Source organism: Oncorhynchus kisutch, linkage group LG20 (assembly GCF_002021735.2).
Source record: "Oncorhynchus kisutch isolate 150728-3 linkage group LG20, Okis_V2, whole genome shotgun sequence".
NCBI classification, from domain to species: Eukaryota; Metazoa; Chordata; class Actinopteri; order Salmoniformes; family Salmonidae; genus Oncorhynchus; species Oncorhynchus kisutch.
This window is the reverse complement of record NC_034193.2, coordinates 38,065,519-38,088,860: the sequence shown is the minus strand read 5'-3', so window position 1 is coordinate 38,088,860 and position 23,342 is coordinate 38,065,519. Positions and strand designations below refer to the sequence as shown.

Below are 23,342 nucleotides of genomic sequence, written 5' to 3'. Positions count from 1 at the left end.
AGGCTTCCGTGCTAAACAAAGGAAAATGTGTGTTTTTAAGAAGATTTTATACAACACCTGTATGTTTGCATGACATTGAATAACAATGCATAGAAACAGAACAAATTCAAAAGCGCTTGGCCTAAATGTTTTTGCTCCCCGGATTACCAGAGCCCACATCCACTTGGACTTTGAGTGATTGAATTTGGTGATTTATTTCCCCAAAATGACATCATTACTTTTAATTAATGAAGAGCTTATTAGTCCAATCACAGCCTTGTAATCTGGTTAGGTACAATGGCACCCGTCCGTAGAGAAGAATACAGATCCCATGGTCTAACAACTGCTGTGTGTGCTGGGTCATTCAGCCTTTCTTAAGAGCGATTCCTCGCGAAACCCAGACAAAGAAAGACCATAATTTTTTACATTTTCACAAAATATAGTCCATAAAAGTGTCCTTTGGTTGAAGGATTGTTGACATGTGTCTAAAAGCATTATTGAGAAATATTTAATACAAGTTGGCATTTTTCTGATATTTTGGCCTTATCCAGGCCTCCTTTAAGACTCCATAGTGTTTCATCTGTAGATGCTACTAAACAAACATTGGTGTCATATGAAGTTTTATCACTTGCTCTGTAATAGTATTTTAGTTTCAATCACTTTTTCATACATTCTTGAAAAATATAAACAAATATTAAATCTAAAAAATAAACATGAATATAGAAATGTTTGATTTGCATTTAAAAAAATAATACAATATATATATATATATATATATATTGTTGAGCATAATATAGCCTATTCTACAGGCATATCAGTTCCAGAGGGGATCTCTGATATTACCAACAGTAAAAGTGAACATTTATTAAAAATGGTCACCCTCTGTTGGTGATATGTAGGATGTGCAATGATTCAAGTAAAAGGAGGGCTGTGATTGGTTACATTGCCTACTATGCTACCCTGCCAATTTCTCTGAATAAAATGGGCCATAACTTTAAAACTAGTAGAGATCCCAGTCTGGAACTTTGATATTCCTGTAGAGCCTATTATGTTCCACAATATATTGAAACATTTGCCAAATCAAAGGCCAAATGTAATAAATATGCCAACTTCTAGATACAAATATATGTCAACAATTACATTTCATGAACATTCCAAAAGTAATGGATTTTTGTTGTTGTTTGGCTTTAGTGAGGAATCACTAAAGGAGTTCAGGTGCCACTGAAGTCTGCAAAATGATTACCTCAACAACACTAATGGCTAGCTCACCAACACTCCACAAAGGGCTGTGAGGGAAAGGGGAAGTTCAGTATTTTATAACATGATGCTAGACGGTTCATGACCCTGAAAGTAGTCTATGGGCCCAGAGAAACTGTAATCCATGGGTTGGTTCTCTTTAAACAGCTACACACAAGGTGAGGATACTGAACTTCCCCTTTAAACACTAAACAGGCAGGAAAGATCTGATTACTACCGGTCACTTACAAAATGGCGAAGTGAAGATAAAGAACAAAAAAACAAGAGGACGAAGCCTATTTATCAGTTCTCGCTGTGTTATCTGGAGCTAAACTGACACTGAAACAAAGCAGGTCATCACATCCCGCGCTCTGACGTCAAGTGTGGCCAAATATTTACAAGGCGTGTGAAAACAGCTATAAATGGATGTGGGGATGACGAAAGTGGGGGGAAGAAATAGGCCTTCCACTATCTCGTCTTTTATGTTTAGGCATAAACAAGGTTTGGTGTGTAGAACAACAAGGTGATAACAGGAACAGGCACTCCAGGCACTGGGCAAGTGCATATTACATAAACACAAACAATGGAGGTGTACAATGGTGGGAACACGTGAGTAAGAGACCAGGCCCTAATAGTTAGGATTTTTTTATCTAGGTTTCTTGGCATTCGCTTTCGCCTGTCCAGTTCTCTCATTTCAAAGAAATTAAACGTGGAGAGGGAGCCATTTGAGATGTGACCCATGTCTACTTCCTGCTCTCTGTAGCCCTTTACACTCGTACCTGTATACGGGTTGAAAATGGCATATTTGGGCACTGGTAAGCGCCTAAATTGGAACACATTGGCTATAGAATAACATGCAGTGTCAATGTTTATGATCACTATGTTTGATGTACAATTACAAGATGACATGGTGTCATACCCTAGGTTGTTCTGAACAGAATGAGCATGTTTGTCTCGTTGGATTCTAAACTTTGAACATTGAGATATTAAAGACATGATAGATCAGACGCATAGTATATAAAGGAGCGAGATCTGTAGAAAGACAGTGGCTGTGGAATGTGCTGGGTGGATGGGAGGAGATCAAAAGATTGCTATAGGGGAAGCAGGAGGACATCTGTGGATTAGGCAAAGGAGGGGTTGAGGTCAAGAGGTCAGGTCAGATCCCCTGAAGGGAATAATAATAATAATAATAATAAGGGAACCATAAGATGTAAGGATTGGAGAGAAGGAGGAGTGTCTTAAGTGGGATATTAAACTTGGTTAAGCTTCTCTAGTGTCCGTGAGTTATTTACTCTGAAAAAGTAGAACCTAATGGTCTAAAGCATGACTCTTTTCTTCTCTTTCTTATCAACAAATGCAGCGAAAAGTACAGTAAAGGTAAAACGCACATAAAATCAACAGTGTAATGTTCGGATTCAGCCTTGTGAAAGGTGAACTGTCGTATCCTCAACTTTGGTCAAATAATGTTCCCATAATCTCCAAACTGTTCCCTTTCAATTGCTACTATGCTTATGCATTTCATATTTCTTCTGTAAAAAAAACATTTCAATTTAGCCCTATCCATATAGGCCAAATCGCACGACTGTAAAGGGTTAAACCTTTAAACTGGTTGTTGAACACCAAATTTGACTCCTACAGACTACTTTTTCACAGGATTCTCCTCCTCTCTAAAACCAAAACCCTGCCCCTTCCCCCTGTTCTACGATAGGAAAGGGTCTGCTAGATGTTCTCTACTAGGATTTAGCAACTACTGTTATTCCACACATCTGAGGGAGTTATTTGTATAGCCTACTGTACGGAAAAGGCATGCATTTCAACAGGTCAACATAGGAAACCTTTTGCTGTGTCATGATTTTTCTCACCTGCATACATGTGGAAGGTGAGCCTTTCGATGAGCTTGAGCACTGTACCCGCCTTGATGATAGGGATGCCTGACTTGGACTGCACGTTCTCCTCGAACACCACGTTCTCCTCAGAGTCGGGCATGGCGAACCGGTAAAGCTCCGCCCCGGGCAGCCTCATTTGCTCCTCCTTCTCCTCCTGTAGCATGGCCGAGTCCAGCATGCGCTCCAGCGTCGAGCGGTACTGCAGTGAGATGAGCGCCGCCATCCAGCCATTCTTGTCCTCGGCCGACTTGGCGGCGAACACCACGCTGTTGCCATCTTTGAGGATGATCTCAAAGGCGTGCCGGTACTCGCCCTCCTTGTCATCCTTGTCATTGATCTGAACCTTGCGCATTAAGAACTTCTCCTTGAGGCGGTACTCGGCGGTGGACGAGGCGCCAGGCAAGCGCGGCTGGCCGTGGTTGGACTTGCAGCAGATCATCAGGCCGTCGAAGAGGAATATGTGCCGTTCGTGCTTGGCGCCCACGCGTGTCAGCGTCCCCTCCATGATGAATTCGTTGCAGCACTGGCCAATGTCCTTGCCCTCCCAGCCGTCAATGTTCTTCTGGATCTCGTTCATCTTCTTGATGGCCAGGTGCTTGCCCTTCATCTGCTGGCTGTAGAAGCGGCAGGCTGACTCGCTGGTGCCGCCGTAGAGTTTGAGGAGAGAGAGAAAGAAAAGATGAGATAAAATGACGAAAAAGTTGAATGTAAGAGAAAGAATGTGAGAAAAAAAAGGAAAGCGGGGGAGAAGAGAGGAAGGGAAATGTAGGTCTGATGTTCACAGCCCATTGACAATGGAAAACAAGTCAACAAAGCCAGCGAGACTGAGATTGAGTGGAGGGTCAGTGTGGGTGGCTAAAGCAGCGGTACAACTAAACCTGGTCCAGGAGGGGGTTCCTACAAATAACATCTCCTTAACACAACACTGGGTGCGACTGAAGCGACGTGACTGGCATCCCCACCCATAACTAAACTCAGCAAAAAAAGAAACATCCTCTCACTGTCAACTGGGTTTATTTTCAGAAAATGTGTATATATTTGTATGAAAATAAGATTCAACAACTGAGACATATACTGAACAAGAGACATATACTGAACAAGAGACGTGACTAACAGAAATTGAATGTGTCCCTAAAGAAAGGGGGGGTCAAAATCAAAAGTAACAGTCAGTATACTGGTGTGGCCACCAGCTGCATTAAGTACTGCAGTGCATCTCCTCCATGGACTGTACCAGATTTGCCAGCTGTGAGATGTTACCCCCACTCTTCCACCAAGGCACTTTCAAGTTCCCTGACATTTCCTAGACCTCACCCTCCGATCCAACAGGTCCCAGACATGCTCAGTGGGATTGAAGTCCGGGCACTTCGCTGGCCACGGCAGCACACTGACGTTCCTGTCTTGCAGGAAATCACACACAGAACGAGCTGGTGGCATTGGGTCATATCAGGATGAGCCTGCAGGAAGGGTGCCACATGAGGGAGGAGGATGTCTTCCCTGTGACGACCACCGTTGAGATTGCCTGCAATGACAACAAGCTCAGTCCGATGATGCTGTGACACCGCCCCAGACCATGACGGATCCTCCACCTCCAAATCGATCCCGCTCCAGAGTACAGGCCACGGTGTAACGCTCATTCCTTCTAAGATAAACGCAAATCCGACCATCACCCCTGGTGAGACAAAACAGTGACTTGTCAGTGACAAGCACTTTTTTGCCAGTCCTGTCTGGTCCAGCGACGGTGGGTTTGTGCCCATAGGCAACATTGTTGCCGGTGAAGTCTGGTGAGGACCTGCCTTACTACAGGCCTACAAGCCCTCAGTCCAGCCTCTCTCAGCCTATTGCGAACAGTCTGAGCACTGATGGAGGGACTGTTCATTCCTGGTGTAACTCGGGCAGTTGTTGTTGTCATCCTGTCCCGCAGGTGTGATGTTCGGATGTACCAGTTCTGTGCAGGTGTTGTTACACGTGGTCTGCCACTGCGAGGACGATCAGTTGTCTATCCTGTCTTCCTGTAGCGCGGTCTTAGGTGTTACACAGTACAGACATTGCAAACATGGGAAACAGTGTTTAAACCCTTTACAATGAAGATCTGTGAAATTATTTGGATTTTAATGAATTATCTCTGAAAAACAGGGTCCTAAAAAAGGGACATTTAGTTTTTTGCTGAGTTTATAATCCTGACCCTAACCTTCAAGGAAAATTCCACACAAAAACTATCTTTTAGTCCATTGTTGATATAGTCCCTAAATGTTTTGCATGTCAGCAATCCAATAAAGGACTAATGAAATAAATACTAAAATATAGTTTTTGGATGGGAGTTTTCCTTTAACCACACCAATAACCCTAAACTTAACCTAACCAGAACCCATTAGGTAGTTCAACATCAGTTTGCTGGTCATTTTTACACCCAGCAGGCCAATTGCCTAAACTTCCTCACCATTCCAGCAGTTCAGTTCGAGGAAGGGCCCACACCCATGGTTAACAGGGTGCCTTGGAGGACCAAATGAGAAAGTGCATAAGAATAGAATGAGTCTAAAAGAAAGAATAAAGAGCATCTGATTATATTTATTTGAGCCAGACACTATTTAAATATTGTTTCGGTTCATCATACCATTAACATGGTCTATGGTATGACTATCATATTCAAAATGAGCTATGAGTATCTCTCATTCCAGTTCTTTTAGGACCACAATGTAGACTAGTCTGTTTTAATCAATCTCTTTATTCTTATATTATACCAATGCCTAATTTCAAGTATTTATTCATTACTAAGGGCCCCCTGTAATAATTATGTCATGTGAGGAGTACGTTTAAAAACTCTTTCAGAAATTCAATACAAAAAGACTGGTTTGAGTGAAAACCAGCACATACGGTGCTCTTTCAAAACCAGAATGACAAAACTTAAGTAAGCAGAAGAGGAGAAAGCTCTGCGGCACACCAGAACCAGAATCTCACCTCTACTGCTCATGACAAATCAGCTGAGCAATAATTCCAACGATCACTTCTAAAACCACCTACTTAGAATAATCGAACAGCATTGCGCCACTGGGGCTTGATTTCAGATATCCCAATTTTCTTTTCTTTTTTTTGGGGGGGGGGGGGCTAAAGATTTGTTGGTGGTTCTACAAATTGATTGAGTGAGAGGGTGATAGGAAAAAAAATCAACAAGGATTTAACACCCGCTAGTACAGTGCGTCTGAACTAAAACTACTTGTAAACAATCGCGGGAGGGCTTACTTTGTTTTTCGTGGACGCACGACGACTCGCATCAGCACTCCTGAGAGGAGGGGAAGGCAGGCGAAGCCAACTCACGCGCCTGTCTTCATACCAGCTCCTCAAAGTACAGGATGACTTTCACCCGGCCCGAATTAGCTTCGCTGAGAGACAAGGGGCACCTCTGAAGGGCAAGGGATAGACTACACACAAAAGTCACCCCAGAAACTACCATTTCCATTTCCCAGTCCATTAAGTGTGAAACTCTAAAAACTATACACAGAAAGAAACTGTCAAAACTTTGCCTACTCTCAAGTCTGATCAGAGAGGTTATATTTGAAGTGCATTTACATTCATCTTTAAACGAGCAGTCTTGCAATGAAATTAATCAAGTAGTTAATTAAAGCAAAAAATTATAATGAGCATCATTATCAAACCATCATTTATCCCGGGCAGCGATGGACCTTGCCAGAGCATTGCAAGAGCTTATTACGTTTCTCCTAATGAACAGCAAGGTTGCGAAAGAGCAAACATAATTCAAATGGCTGTGACAGAGCTCTTGGGTTGTTCTTTGTTCTGGCTCTCGAAATACAAAGACCCCTAGACACAGGAAAGGTGTAGCGAAACGGCAAAAGTCAATAAAGGTAACCCTTGTGGGGTACCCCAACTCAGTGTCTCCTCTCGGAACGTCCATTTTAGCCTCCTACGTGTGTCACCATCCCCACGTTCCCGCCAAAGTATGGGGTGCAAAGACATACCGTAAGATAAGCCATCCTTTCCCCATGAAAAAAAACAAAAAAAAACAACTAAAAACAGCAAAAGGGGTAATCTTTTTCTCGTTTATAACCTGTGTCCTCCACTCAAGTAAAGAACGAGCGACAACCGCATGTAACCAAAAAAACACCCTGTTTTCTTCACCAATACAAAAGGAGGGATGGAGATAAAAATGGTCCGCACGGTTTGGATGCTAAAGTCCACTGCTGAAAGCAAGGGAATTCTCCCCCCCCCCCCCCCCCCCCCCCCCTCCATTTCAAATTCTATCACTTTTTTCCCCCTCAAAGCCGGGAACAATAACAGCCCAATTCCTGACACAACTTCCCTCCGACAACACAGTGGAGAGCCCCCCCTCCAACCCTCTACCTCCCCCCCACAAGTCTATTTTAGGTCCAGAGGGAAACTCAGAACTGAGCTTAGGATGGGAGGAGTACACCAATGAGGCAGTAGTATGAATTGCTGTGTGTGTGTTAGTGTGGGTGTCTATTGTGAGGTGTGTATTGTGCTGTGCAAGTGTTAACGCCTCTGAGTATATATGGTGCACATGAGACATATCCACCTTTTGGTGCTTGTCTGGTCTGTGCCATTATGTGTGTGTGAGTCATCTTCCCATATTTTGCTTGTGGATTTCTATTACTGTGTGTGCATATGTACTGTGTGTGTCAGAGCTAGCTTTGTATCTTCTTGGGTAAAGAGAACCAGGTGTGGATGGACCAGGAGGGGTTGTAAATTGGCGCTCCTCTGCCTACCTCAGCCTCCTCTTGGCCATGTTCTTGGAGCAGATCCTCTCCATGCTACTCTGCAGATTGAGCAGCGCCGTGATGGCCTGCTTCAGACACTCCTTGTCCTCCTCGTCCTCACTTTTCTCCTCCAGTTGCTGTGGAAAGGAGGGGGAAGAGGGGATGGGGCAGAGAAAGAGGGGTAGAGAATAAAATGTTGGATCAGGTGGTTTCGCTGGTAGGGGGAGTCTAGAGAAGGATCATGATGCGGTATAAGGCCAAACTCATGAGCGAGATTACGGCTGAGGGAGAAAAAAAAATCCCTCCCAACCCCCCCAACTCCAGTGTTTCCCCTTAATTCGTACTTTCTTGAGCGACTACCAAGGATTGGTCCAACATTACCAACATTGTCTCGCCCTCCTTTATATATACAGTCGTGGCCAAAATTTGAGAATGACACAAATATTAATTTCCACAAAGTTTGCTGCTTCAGTGTCTTTAGATATTTTTGTCAGATGTTACTATGGAATACTGAAGTATAATTACAAGCATTTCATAAGTGTCAAAGGCTTTAATTGACAATTACATGAAATTGATGCAAAGAGTCAATATTTGCAGTGTTGACCCTTCTTTTTCAAGACCTCTGCAATCCACCCTGGCATGCTGTCAATTAACTTCTGGGCCACATCCTGACTGATGGCAGCCCATTCTTGCATAATCAATGCTTGGAGTTTGTCAGAATTTGTGGGCATTTGTTTGTCCACCCGCATCTTGAGGATTGACCACACGTTCTCAATGGGATTAAGGTCTGGGGAGTTTCCTGGCCATGGACCCAAAATATTAATGTTTTTTCCCCAAGCCAATTAGTTATCACTTTTGCCTTATGGCAAGGTGCTCCATCATACTGGAGAAGGCATTGTTCATCACCAAACTGTTTCTGGATTGTTGGGAGAAGTTGCTCTCGGAGGATGTGTTGGTACCATTCTTTATTCATGGTTGTGTTCTTAGGCAAAATTGTGAGTGAGCCCACTCCCTTGGCTGAGAAGGAACCCCACACATGAATGGTCTCAGGATGCTTTACTGTTGGCATGACACGACTGATGGTAGCGCTCACCTTGTCTTCTCCGGACAAGCTTTTCTCCGGATGCCCCAAACAATCGGAAAGGGGATTCATCAGAGAAAAGGACTTTACCCCAGTCCTCAGCAGTCCAATCTCTGTACCTTTTGCAAAATATCAGTCTGTCCCTGATGTTTTTCCCGGAGAGAAGTGGCTTCTTTGCTGCCCTTCTTGACACCAGGCCATCCTCCAAAAGTATTTGCCTCACTGTGCGTGCAGACGCACTCACACCTGCCAGCTGACATTCCTGAGCAAGCTCTGTACTGGTGGTGCCCCGATCCCGCAGCTGAATCAACTTTAGGAGACGGTCCTGGCGCTTGCTGAACTTTCTTGGGCGCCCTGAAGCCTTCTTCACAACAATTGAACCGCTCTCTTTGAAGTTCTTGATGATCCGATAAATGGTTGATTTAGGTGCAATCTTACTGGCAGCAATATCATTGCCTGTGAAGCCCTTTTTGTGCAAAGCAATGATGACGGCACATGTTTCCTTGCAGGTAAGCATGGTTGACAGAGGAAGAACAATGATTCCAAGCACCACGCTCCTTTTGAAGCTTCCAGTCAGTTATTCGAACTCAATCAGCATGACAGAGTGATCTCTAGCCTTGTCAACACTCACACCTTTGTTAACGAGATAATCATTGACATGATGTCAGCTGGTCCTTTTGTGGCAGGGCTGAAATGCAGTGGAAACGTTTTTGGGGGATTCAGTTCATTTGCATGGCAAAGAGGGACCTTGCAATTAATTGCAATTCATCTGATCACTCTTCATAACATTCTGGAGTATATGCAAATTGCCATCATACAAACTGAGGCAGCAGACTTTGTGAAAATGTATATTTGTGTCATTCTGAAAACTTTAGGCCACGACTATAGCGCATACAATTTTTCAGACCCCCTGATTTTTTTTTACAGCCTTATTCTTATTCCCCCCCCCCCCCCCCCATCATCAATCTACACACAATACCCCATAATGACAAAGTGAAAAAAGTGAAAACAGAAATACCTTATTATTCAGACCCTTTGCTATGAGACTTGAAATTGAGCTCAGGTGTATCCTTTTTCCATTGATCATCCTTGAGATGTTTCTACAACTTGGAGTCAACCTGTGGTAAATTCAATTGATCGGACATGATTTGGAAAGGCACACACCTGTCTATATAAGGTCCCACAGTTGACAATGCATGTCAGAGCAAAAACCAAGCCATGAGGTTGAAGGAATTGTACGTAGAGGTCCAAGACAGGATTGTGTTGAGGCACAGATCTGGGGAAGGGTACCCACAAATTACTGCAGCATTGAAGGTCCCCAAGAACACAGTGGCCTCCACCCTTCTTAAATGAAAGAATTTTGGAACCACCAAGACTCTTCCTAGAGCTGGCCACCCAGCCAAACGGAGCAATCGGGGGAGAAGGGCCTGACCAGGAACCTGATGGTCACTCTGACAAAGCTCCAGAGTTCCTCTGTGGAGAATATTCCAGAAGGACAACCATCTCTGCAGTACTCCACCAATCTGGCCTTTATGTTAGAGTGGCCAGACGGAAGCCACTCCTCAGTAAAAAGGCACATGACAGCCGGCTTGGACTTTGCCAAAAGGCACCTAAAAACTATCAGACCATGAGAAACAAGATTCTCTGGTCTGATGAAACCAAGATTTAATTATTTGGCCTGAATGCCAAGCGCCATGTCTAGCGGAAAACCTGGCTCGGCCCCTAAGGTGAAGCATGGTGGGGTTCAGCGGCAGGGACTGTGAGACTAGTCAGGATCAAAGGAAAGACGAATGGAGCAAAGCAGAGTGAGATCCTTGATGAAAACCTGCTCCACAGCGCTCAGGATCTCAGACTGGGGTGAAAGTTCACCATCCAACAGGACAATGACCCTGAGCCCGCAGCCACGACAACACAGGAGTGGCTTCGGGACAAATCTCTGAATGTCCTTGAGTGGCCCAGCCAGAGCCAGGACTTGAACCCGGTCTGGAAAGACCTGAAAATATCTGTGCAGTGACGTTCCCTATCCAACCTGACAGAGCTGGAGAGGATCTGCAAAGAAGAATGGGAGAAACTCCCCAAATACAGGTGTGCCAAGCTTGTGGCCTCATACCCAAGAAGACTCATGGTTGTAATTGCTGACAAAGGTGCATCATCAAAGTACTGACTAAAGGGTCTGAATAGTCGTTATGGGGTATTGTGTGTAGATTGATGAGGGAAAAAAAATATTTAATCCATTTTAGAATGAGGCTGTAACATAACAAAATGTGTAAAAAGTCAAGGTGTCTGAATACAATGTATGTCATCTTCTTTGCAGTTTTATTCAGGTCTCTAAACTAATAAGGCAGCTAGCATGCCGTGGTTAAAGTACAGAAAGCCCTACATTTTGCATCTGTAGCAACAGTGTCTATATTATTATTATTATATATATATATATATTTATTTATTTAACTAGGCAAGTCAGTTAAGAACTAATTCTTATTTACAATGACAGCCTACCCCCGGCCAAACCTGGACGACGCTGTGCCAACTGTGCGCCGCCCTATGGGGCTCCCAATCACGGCCGGATGTGGTTGAGCAGCCTGGATTCAAACCAGGGACTGTAGTGACGCCTCTTACACTGAGATGCAGTGCCTTAGACAGCTGCGCCACTCGGGAGCCCCATGGTCTGTTATAGTCTTGTATACCTGTGCAAACGCATGACATGTAAAGGATAATCAATGAGGGACTATGCGTTCTATGGGAAATAATGAACGACGTGGAAGGAGTGTTCTACTATGTGCCAGCGGAGTGGAACTAACCTTCCACGGAGTTGCATAACCCATGGGTTTGCATCCTATGGCTGTCCCTTTGGCTATACCATCTGAGGACAAGGCAGAAAGAGACTCCTCTCCACACCCACTTTCCCTTTACCCTGGACTCGCAGTAAGTAAGCATGGGGTAGAAAATAAATTCTGCGATTTAGCCCTCTCCAGAGCAGCCGCCACTTCCATGGCTTGCTGGAAAGAGGCTTAGGGTAGAATAAGGACTGTGTGGGCCAAATCTTTGCCTAAGTGTGAACAAGAAGCCCGGCACTAAGGCTCTCTCGACGGTGGCACATGGTTCCTGTCCTTGTGACTTTTGGCAGATATTCCACGCTAGTACAGATCATGTGGTCCAGCGGTAACACTTTCTGCTCTAAAACACATGCATGACTACCCACCAGAGACCAATCGCGGCATCCTCCCTTCTGTGTCCCTCCCACCTACTCTCCCTTCTCTGATTTCAAACCTGTCTGAATAAGTTAAACAATACGAGAAGGAGTGTGGAACCTCCCAAGGGGCAATCTGCAATTGATACATTCATTTTTTATTTTTTTAATGAATGATATATACCCATTCATTCTTTTAAAAATATTTTTTTTAAATGCCTCATGGTTAAAAAGATCATGTTGATCCCATGGATGTCAAGTCCTTGAATCCATAGATCTGTCTATGAATTTGAGAGTGGTTACATTTCTCCTGCCCCATCCCTTAGATGGGACCCTTTTGTTGTTGTTTTCAACTGCATTATTTAAAGAAAAAAACTAGAAAAACATTGAGATTCCACATCAACTGTGGGCTGGTGGATCGGAGAAAAACCAGCCCCCTGCATCCAACCAAGGCATTCTGATCCATATACAGTACCTTCGGAGATACTGACACAACATATTTATACACTATTATTATTAAATGTTATAATATATGCCATTTTCGCAGACTTTCATCCAAAGTGATTTCCAGTCCAGCGTGCATACATTTTACGTATGGGTAGCCCTGGGAATCGAACCCACAATCCTGGCAATGCAGCATGAATTATGAATCCTCATACATGCTTACCTTTAAGATCTCGAAATAGTGGAGACAATGATAGACCGGTGTGAGGAGCAACCGGGGCAGGACGTACTGGACTGCTTCCTTAAAGCCTTCGCATATAGACTGGGGAGTCAGAGACAGAGAGAGATGAGGGTTAACTTGGGTAGGTAATAAAGTGTCAAATCTTATCAAGGTAAACAGTGGTCTGGGGGGAAAATCCACCCCAGAAAGGGCCAATAACATTTCTAGTATCTCAAATTGTTCTGGCAATTCTCACAGGAACTGCATTGGGAGGAATGTTTGATGTGCTTGAATTTTTATTTTTTAAGTGTATATTTTATGCCCTTTTTAGACCTATACAGGCCTCCTGTAAGACCTTATGATCCATGAACTGTACATGATGCCAACATCTTGATGCAATTATTCTCCTTATAGTGTGCTCTAAAATGTGTAGTATGTCTAGATTCTGAAATACAACTGTTCACATTCATTCTAATTCATATTTTGGAGCACAATGACACCAAGATGCTGCCTGTATCATGTACGGTTCACAAATCAAAAGCTTTACATGAGGCATGTACAGGTCTAAAAAGGGCTTAACATTTCCACTTTCATCTTGATTCTCAAAAAAAGTATATTTCTGGGCCTTCCTGGCGTGGACCTTGCCTGGTTGCCCTTACAGTCATAATTTAATGCCAACCTGTGTTAGATGCACATCCAAGAATGGCAACCAACAAAAAAGTTAATGAGAAAATGCTTCCAATGAAATTGACATGTAAATAGCACGCAACAAATAATATTTGTAGTACACGATTACTTACATTCCATCAGAGCAACTCATCTTTCTTAAAACATCATTTGAAAACATCAGTTGTTTACAATGTCTCCTATGACAACAAAAACATCAACAATGGAGTAATCAAGCCTGACTTTTGGGATTATGATAAGGAGTGGTCAGTGGGCTGGGGGAGTAATGAGAAGGCTTGGGAGAGTGGTCAGTAGGCGGGGGGGAGTAATGAGCAGGCTTGGGAGTGTGGTCAGTAGGCTGGGGGAGTAATGAACAGGCTTGGGAGTGTGGGCGGCAGGGTAGCCTAGTGGTTAGAGCGTTGGAATAGTAACCGGAAGGTTGCAAGTTCAAACCCCCGAGCTGACAAGGTACAAATCTGCCGTTCTGCCCCTGAACAGGCAGTTAACCCACTGTTCCTAGGCCGTCATTGAAAATAAGAATTTGTTCTTAACTGACTTGCCTGGTTAAATAAAGGTAAAATAAATAAAAAAGGCTTGGGAGTGTGGTCAGTAGGCTGGGGGAGTAATGAGCAGGCTTGGGAGTGTGGTCAGTAGGCTGGGGGAGTAATGAGCAGGCTTGGGAGTGTGGTCAGTAGGCTGGGGGAGTAATGAGCAGGCTTGGGAGTGTGGTCAGTAGGCTGGGGGCTGTGGTCTCTGACCTGGAGGTAGAAGGCAGCTCCCGGTTTAGACAACTGGTTGAGGAAGTGATCGTGGAAGCCAGTCCGCAGGATGTCTTGAGCATATGTCTCGTAGGGGTCGAAGGCCAGCTCCTGGAATCAAAAAGAAAGCTGTATCAAATGTCGTGTGTTATAACAGTCGTGCTGCTGACACTGGCCACAGCCATAGGGTGTAAGTGGGGTCTGTGAATGACAAGTAACTTTGCCTGGGACCTGAAGACTTGCGTTAGCTCCCTGATCTAACGCACGCACCCACCCACCCAGAAACACACACCCACGACCACCACACAAACACACACCAACCTCAGCCAGGTCTTCAAAGCAGCTGCCCACCAGCGGGTGTGGGCTCCCCTCATCTGTCATCTCCACCGTGTCTTCAATAAGGCCCAGCAGCTTAAGGGTGACCTCGTGGATGTCCACGATGCGGCTGAAGATGTTCTCCACGTCCTGCAGGGGGTAGTAGAGAGGGGGAGAGAGAGGATGGGAGACAGGGAATTAAGAAAGGGGAGGGAGGCCGTGAGAGAGTTGGGGGAAGAGAGAGAGCGAGATGTGTGGGAAGAGGGGGAGGGTGATAGAGAGATAGGTGGAAGGGAGACAACAGTAATGCAGGAAGGTGGCAGTAGAGAAGTGAGAGAGTTGGGGGAAGAGAGACAGATCGAGTCGTGTGGGAAGAGATGGGAGGGTGATAGAGAGATAGGTGGAAGGGAGAGAACAGTAATGCAGGAGGGTAGTGGGGAAAAAAGTAGTGGAAAAAGACCAAAGTAGAGTCAAACAAAGTCATGATGGAAGATCATCGCTGCACACGTGTGTGTGTGTGTATGAGTCTACCTCCATCACTACTCACATGGTGGGAGAAGAGTATGGCGTCGGAGGCCAAGGGCTCGCGGAACACCTTGATGATGAGGTTGAGGTCGCGCAGGTACTGTCGGACCTCGGCCATGAAGGTCTTGACCAGGTCGTAGTAGGTCTGCTCCTCGCTGGTGGACGGCTCCTCGTCCATCAGGGGGAAACCGCTGATGTCCTCCTCATCCTGGTGGAACATGTCCATCAGAACCTGGAGATGGGGGGGGACATATTCTTACCAATTACTCAAGAAGAGTGTTCTAGACCACTTTTTGCTCCCGGGTGGCGCAGCGGTCTACGGCACTGCATCTCAGTGCAAGAGGCATCACTACAGTCCCTGGTTCGAATTCTGGATGTATCATATCCGGCTGTGATTGGGAGACCCATAGGGCAGCGCACAATTGGCCCAGCGTCGTCCGGGTTTGGCCGGTGTAGACCGTCATTGTAAATAAGAATTTGTTCTTAACTGACTTGCCTAGTTAAATAAAAATAAATAATTATAGGTTGAATAGTCACACAGAGGGACATCAGCATAGATACCAGGTTGGAGTCAATTCATTTTAGTTCAGTCAATTCAGGGAGTAAACTGAAATTCCAATTTTCTTCAGTAATTTTCTATAAAGAAAATGTGAAATTGGAATTTCAGTTTACTTCCTGAATTGAAATAGATCCTGAGAGACCAAAGCTTAGAAGCGCGAGCACGAGCACACACGCTCTCGCTCATTCAGCTGGCATTCTTCATCAGCTTATGTTCAGAAATTACCCTATGGACTCCAGCTTTAGTGGAATATTGGCCAGTCAGTGTGGTTCCTGGGCCTTCTCACCATCACACACCACCAGCCATACTAAGGCCAACAACAATAGCATTTACAAGCTAATCTAATTTCATACTCATAGCAACATAAAAAAGGGACAATCTGGGATTGGTACAGTCATTGGTACAGTCATTGAATCTTGAAGAATAACACTTATTATAACTAGAAATTGTTTATTGTCATATATGGCCAGTGATGTCCTGCTGGGAGATGTCATTGTAGCTGATGTTGAAGACCCTCTTCATAATGCATTACAACACATTGCACAACACGGGCGTTACTCTCACCTTATCGGCACACATGGCCACGGTGATGTCCTGCTGGGAGATCTCGTAGTGGCGGATGTTCCTCACGTAGTTCCCTGCCAGCTTCAGGATGTCTGCTGAGATGTACTCCAACACTGCCACAATGTACACCGACACCTGGTGGTCAATCTTGTACCCTAGTACCTCCTGAACAAGGGAGAGGAATTATGGGGAAATTAGTCCACAATGTACACGTACACCTACTGTACTGGTGGTTGACATTGTACCCTAGTGCCTCCTGAATAAAGAACAGGAATCATGGAGAAATGAATCATGGGTAAAAGCAGGGTCAGTGGGGTTTGACTACTGTACAATCCGACCACTGTACATTCAAACTAATGGAAACGGTGTAGGCCTAAATGGGCCACAGAATGCAGAATGTGCAGGTTAAGAATTCCTTCAAGCGTTTTAGTTACCGGTACACATCATTGAACAGTAATTGGGCACAATAGGTACTTTAATAGTAATTAAGTAATGTGAGATGGTTATGCAAGGTATAACCTGTGTTGCGGCACATTAATTGTTATGTGTATTTCTAAAACAAAGAGCACTAGGAGCTCATAGCTAAAATGTTCTAAAGAATATAAGTGGAATATTCTTATCAAGTATCCAAAAAGAGGCATGTTTTTAAAAGGTTGCTTGGTCATCTCTGGTTAGGTGTATAGTTAGGCTTTACATTTTAGTACGCTATCATTCCTTATTTAAAGGGGCAATAGGTGAAAGAGTACAAAAATGTAAAAGTGCAAAAAGTTTAGGTCTTTCAGAACTTTAACCTTTTGTATTCTTTGAAGCATGGTCTAAATTAAGTAGATCTTTGCATATCCTTGGAATTGTACTTCATGGTTTGAGAACTCTACAGTCACAATTCATTCTAGCCTGTGTGCAAACCTTCATACTGGCTTTCTACATTTCTCCATACCCATCCCACAGCTTTTTCCCAAAACTTTGTTTCAACTGCAGATTGCCCCTTTAATATCATCAAAGTATTTGGCATGGGGGAAGACATTTTGTTAAGCATCACAGGTTCATCCTGGATTTTCAATAAGTGACCAATTCCACAACACAGTTCAACATCTCCCTCTATTGGTCAGTATAGGTATTGTGAGAAAAGTGGCCAATAACTTTACCAGGGCTGTGTTCAATAAGAACCGAAACAGAAAACATTTTGGAAAACACAAAAATGTCTATTTTGTTTATTGAGTCACTTTAAAAAAGCAGTCTAATCAATCCTTTTTCTGTGTCATAACATTGTCACTTTCTGAAGTGTAGAACACAGACATCAGTAACCGGGCCCTGCGCAGGAGGATTACAACACTTTCAGATATACTGCGTAGAACAGCTAGAATAAATTAATATATATGACAGACAGTCCTACTTGCAACATTCAGGACTTTTTACTGTGACTTCAGAAACTATTCACACCATAATGTTGTGTCACTGATCAATACCCCATAACTTCAAAGTGGAATTGTTTTGAGAAATTTTTACACATTAATCAAAAAGTTAAAGCTGAAATGTCTTGGGTCAATAAGTATAACATTTTATGGCCTAAATAAAATCAAAAGGAAAAATGTGCTTAACAAGTCACAAAATACGTTGTGTGCAAAAATAGAAGTTTAACGTGATTTTTAAACGACTACCCCATCTCTGTACCCAACACATACAGTTATTTCAAGCACAGATTAAACCACAAAGACCAGCAAGGTTTTCCAATGGTTCGCAAAGGGCACCTATTGGTAGATGGGTAAAAAATTAAGCAGACATTGAATATCACTTTTCGCATGGTGCAGTTATCAATACACACAGTCACTACAAAGATACAGGTATCCTTCCTAACTCAGTTGCCGGAGAAGAAGGAAACCGCTCAGGGATTTCACCATGAGGCCAACAGTGATTTTAGAACATTTACCGAGGCGAATGGCTGTGAGAGCCATTAATGAAAATGGCGCCGACAGATATGGCTGCCATGCTTCTAGCTCTTAGGGAACTTTGCAGTATTTGTTTTTGTGTGTTATTTCTTACATTATTAGCCCAGGAAATGTGTGATATTAAATACAGCCGGAAATAACTTTTGGATATCAGAGCGGTGGTAACTCACCAGCATTACGACCAGGAATACAACTGTACCCAATCGGACCCTTTGCTCATACCCCCCAGGGCAATTTAACTGATTCAAGAGGCAGATCCAAAACACCATTGGCGGGAAAAAAGTACTCAGAGTGGACTTCTAGTCCGACTCAGGAGGCGTGCACATCATCCACCGCATCAGAGTATATTACTCGCTAATGTTCAGTCTGGATAATAAAGTTGATGAGCTCAGGGCGAGGATTTCCATCCAGAGAGATCAGGGATTGTAACATACTCCGTTTCAAGGAAACATGGCACTCTTGAGATATACTGTCTGAGTCCGTACAGCCAGTTGGGTTCTCAGTTCATCGCGCAGACAGAAATAAATATCTCTCCGGGAAGAAGAAGGGCAGGGGTGTATGTTTCATGATTAACTACTCATGGCGTGATTGTGTTAACGTACAGGAACTCAACACCTTTTTTTCACCCGGCCTAGAATACCTCAATCAAATGCCGACCGTATTACCTTCCAAGAGAATTCTCTTCGGTTATAGTCACAGCCGTGTATATTCCCCTTCAAGCCGATACCATGGCTGCCCTCAAAGAACTTCACTGGACTTTATGCAAACTGAAAACCACATATGAGGCCGCATTTATTGTAGCTGGAGACTTTAACAAAGCAAATCTGAGAAAACGTAGCAAAAGGTCTATCAACACATTGACTGTAGTACGTACTCGCGCTGCTAAAACACTCAATCAATGCTACTCCAACTTCCGGGATGCCTACAAGGCCCTCCCTTCGGCAAATCTGATCACCCCTTCCTATGGCATAAACTCAAACAGGAAGGACCCGTGCTAAGGACTATTCAACGCTTGTCTGACCAATCGGAAATCCATGCTTCAAGGTTGTTTTGATCACGCGGACTGGGATATGTTTCGGATAGCCTCTAAAAATAACATAAATTAACACACACTGATACGGTGACTGAGTTCATCAGGAAATGTATCGATGTTGTACCCACTGTGACTATTAAAACCTACCCTAACCAGAAACCGTGGATAGATGGCAGCATTTGCGGAAAACTGAAAGCGCGAATCATCGCATTTAACCTTGGCAAGGTGACTGGGAATATGGTTGAATACAAACAGTGTAGTTATTCCCCCCGTAAGGCAATCAAACAGGCAAAACATTAGTAAAGAGACAAAGCGGAGTCGCAATTCGGACACTAGATGTATGTGGGAGGGTCTACAGACTATCAATGACTACAGAGGGAAATCCAGCCACGTCGCGGACACCGACGTCTTGCTTCCGGACAAGCTAAACACCTTCTTCGCCCTCGTTGAGGATAGCACAGTGCCACCGACGCGGCCCACTACCAAAGACTGTGGGATCTCCTTCTCCGTGGCCGGTGCGAGTAAGACATTTAAGCATGTTAACCCTCACAAGGCTCCCGGCCCAGTCAAGGATCATAGCCGCATCCTCAGAGCATGCGCAGACCAGCTGGATGGAGTGTTTACAGACATATCCAATCTCTCCATATCCCAGAGTGCTGTCCCCACATGCTCAAGATGTCCACCATTCTTCCTGTACCCAAGAAAGCAAAGGTAACTGAACAAAATGACTATCGCCCCGTAGCACTCACTTCTGTCATCATGAAATGCTTTGAGAAACTAGTCAAGGATCATATCATCTCTACCTTACCTGACAACCTAGACTCAATTCCATGTACTTACCGGCCCATAGATTCACAGATGATGCAATCGCACTACACTGCCCTAAGCTCATCACAAAGCTTGAGGCCCTGGGTTTGAACCCCACCCTGTGCAACTGGGTCCTAGACTTCGTGAAGGGCTGCCCCCTGGACGTGAAGGTATGAAACAACACCTCCACTTCGCTGATCCTCCACAAGGATGCGTGCTCAGCCCCCTCCTGTATTCCGTGTTCACCCATGACTGTGTGGCCATGCACGCCTACAACTCAAATCATTAAATTTGCAGACTACAAAACAGCAGTAGGGCTAATTAACAACAATTAGACAGCCTAGAGGGAGGAGGTGAGGGCCCTGGGAATGTGGGACCAGGAAAATAACCTCTCACCCAACATCAACAAAACAAAAGGAGCTGATCGTGGACTTCAGGAAACAGCAGAGGGAGCACCCCCTATCCACATCGATGGGACCGCAGGGGAGAAGGTGGAAGGCTTCAAGTTCCTCGGCGTACACATCATTGACAATCTGAAATGGTCCACACACACAGACAGTGTGGTGAAGAAAGCGCAACAGCGCCTCTTCAACCTCAGGAGGCTGAAGTAATTTGGCTTGGCACCTAAAACCCTCACAAACTTCTACAGATGCACAACGGAGAGCATCCTGTCAGGCTGTATCACGCCTGGTATGGCAACTGCACAGCCCGCAACCGCAGGGCTCTCCAGAGGGTGGTGTGGTCTGCCCAACGCCTCACCGGGGGAAAACTACTACAGGAAGGGCAAAAAGATCATCAAGGACAACAACCACTGAGCCACTGCCTGTTCACCCCGCTATCATCCAGAAGGCGAGGTCAGTACAGGTGCATCAAAGCTGGGACCGAGAGACTGAAAAGCACTTTCAAGGCTATCAGTGTTAAATAGCCATCACTAGCACAGAGGCTGCTGCCCTATATACATAGACTTGAAATCACTGGCCACTTTAATAAATGGAACACTAGTCACTTTAATAATAATATTTACATATTTTTCATTGCTCATATCTATGTATATATTGTATTATATCCTATTCTACTGTATCTTAGTCTATGCCGCTCTGACATTGCTCCTCCAAATATTTATACATTCTTAATTCCATTCCTTTAGACGTGTGTGCATTGTTGTGAAATGGTTAGATATTTCTGCACTGTTGGAGCTAGAAACACAAGCATTCAGCAACACCTGCAATAACATCTGCTAAACAAGTGTATGAAGCAAATCAAATTTGATTTCATTTAGGAGATAACTGTGGCCTCTTGCCCCTTCAACGCTCTTCACCACCTCCACATATGAGATTTGCTGTACAGCCCTGATCCTTGACACCTCAACCTCTTTCACCCTAACAGGACACTCGGGGAATTCGGAAATATAATCCCCACCACAGTTGCAACATTTTACATTCATACTCTTCAATAAGGTATCCAAGGTGGCATAGCAGTTCAGACGTCTTTTGTCCTCGTCTTGTCGTGTCCTGTATATATATATATTTACAACTTTTTATTTATTTTTTATTTTCCATCAACTCATCTTCAAAACACTCTCCTGCAACCCGCCTCACCAATTTATATTTATAAAAAAGTATTATTTACCTCAAATCTGTAATCCTCCAAGAAGCTAGCCTGAAACTAGTCAGAAGCTAGCCAGAAGCTAGCCTGAAACTAGTCAGAAGCTAGCCTGAAACTAGCCAGAAGCTAGCCAGAAACTCCAAGAAGCTAGCCTGAAACTAGCCAGAAGCTAATTCAGAAGCTAGTTAGCTTCTTTACTGGCAAATCGTTAGTATTCAGCTAACCACGGTTTGTGGTCATCAGCTATCCTTTAGCTCGAAAATCTATCGCCAGTTCTGTACGGCGCAGCGCGGCTCGGAACGGAACATACCGGACCAATTTTTCTCTCATGTCCCTGGATTTCGACTGCTCTCTGGACATTCATACCCGGATCTCACAGCTAGCTAGCTGCTATCCGTGTGACTATCGGCCTTCGTCGATTCCGGAGCAAACATAAATTATTCCGGAGCTAGCCAGCTCCGTCAATCACTCCTGGGCTGCAGTCACCTATCCGGACCCGTTTTACTGCCTACGCGGAGCCCCACCGGGCCTTCACAACTGGACTGCCGACGTTATCTACCCGAAGGAGTTATCAGGCTGGCTCCTCCGTCGCGACGTTACCTGAACGCCCATCTGCGGCCTGCTAACCGTTAGCTGTCTTACCGGCTGCTATCTGAATAGACAATCGGACAATTTTTTTATATTTTTTATTATTATTATTATGTTTTCTTCTTGGGCCTCTAACTATATCTATTGTTTTTATTTTTGTTGTTGTTGATTTGGATTAATCCCCTCTACCACACGGAACCACACTAATCTACTGACGGAACGCAAGAGGTGGCTAACAACAGACCTCCATCCTATGCTAGCTTGCTACCGATGGCCTGGCTAGCTGTCTAAATCACCGTGATCCCCAACCAACCTCTCCACTCACTGGACCCTTTTGATCACTTGACTAAGCATGCCTCTCCTTAATGTCAATATGTCTTGTCCATTGCTGTTCTGGTTAGTGTTTATTGGCTTATTTCACTGTAGAGCCTCTAGTCCTGCTCACTATACCTTATCCAACCTATTAGTTCCACCACCCACACATGCAATGACATCTCCTGGTTTCAATTATGTTTCTAGAGACAATATCTCTCTCTTCATCACTCAATACCTAGGTTTACCTCCACTGTATTCACATCCTACCATACCTTTGTCTGTACATTATACCTTGATGCTATTTTATCGCCCCCAGAAACCTCCTTTTACTCTATGTTCCAGACGTTCTAGACGACCAATTCTCATAGCTTTTAGCCGTACCCTTATTCTACTCCTCCTATGTTCCTCTGGCGATGTAGAGGTGAATCCAGGCCCTGCAGTGCCTAGCTCCACTCCTATTCCCCAGGCGCTCTCTTTTGACGACTTCTGTAACCGTATGCATGTTAACATTAGAAGCCTCCTCCCTAAGTTTGTTCTATTCACTGCTTTAGCACACTCTGCCAACCCGGATGTTCTAGCTGTGTCTGAATCCTGGCTTAGGAAGACCACCAAAAATTCTGAAATTTTCATCCCAAACTACAACATTTTCAGACAAGATAGAACTGCCAAAGGGGGCGGTGTTGCAATCTACTGCAAAGATAGCCTGCAGAGTTCTGTCCTACTATCCAGGTCTGTACCCAAACAATTTGAACTTCTACTTTTAAAAATCCACCTCTCTAAAAACAAGTCTCTCACCGTTGCTGCCTGCTATAGACCACCCTCTGCCCCCAGCTGTGCTCTGGACACCATATGTGAACTGATTGCCCCCCATCTATCTTCAGAGTTCGTGCTGCTAGGCGAC

At 44.4% G+C, this 23,342-nt stretch overlaps 1 protein-coding gene across 4 annotated transcripts in view; it reads right to left on the bottom strand.

The window, feature by feature from the left end:
• Positions 1–23,342, bottom strand: part of LOC109875516 (son of sevenless homolog 1-like) — an 81,443-nt gene that overhangs the window by 28,435 nt on the left and 29,666 nt on the right. For all 4 annotated transcript variants that reach the window (XM_031799068.1, XM_031799069.1, XM_031799070.1 and 1 more), the window contains exons 4-10: positions 16,148–16,312; positions 15,047–15,256; positions 14,506–14,649; positions 14,185–14,295; positions 12,764–12,862; positions 7,838–7,965; positions 3,078–3,739 (exon numbers count right to left, since the gene is read on the bottom strand). In XM_031799068.1, coding sequence (XP_031654928.1) covers positions 3,078–3,739; positions 7,838–7,965; positions 12,764–12,862; positions 14,185–14,295; positions 14,506–14,649; positions 15,047–15,256; positions 16,148–16,312 — 1,519 coding nt within the window. The remainder of the gene's footprint in view (positions 1–3,077; positions 3,740–7,837; positions 7,966–12,763; positions 12,863–14,184; positions 14,296–14,505; positions 14,650–15,046; positions 15,257–16,147; positions 16,313–23,342) is intronic.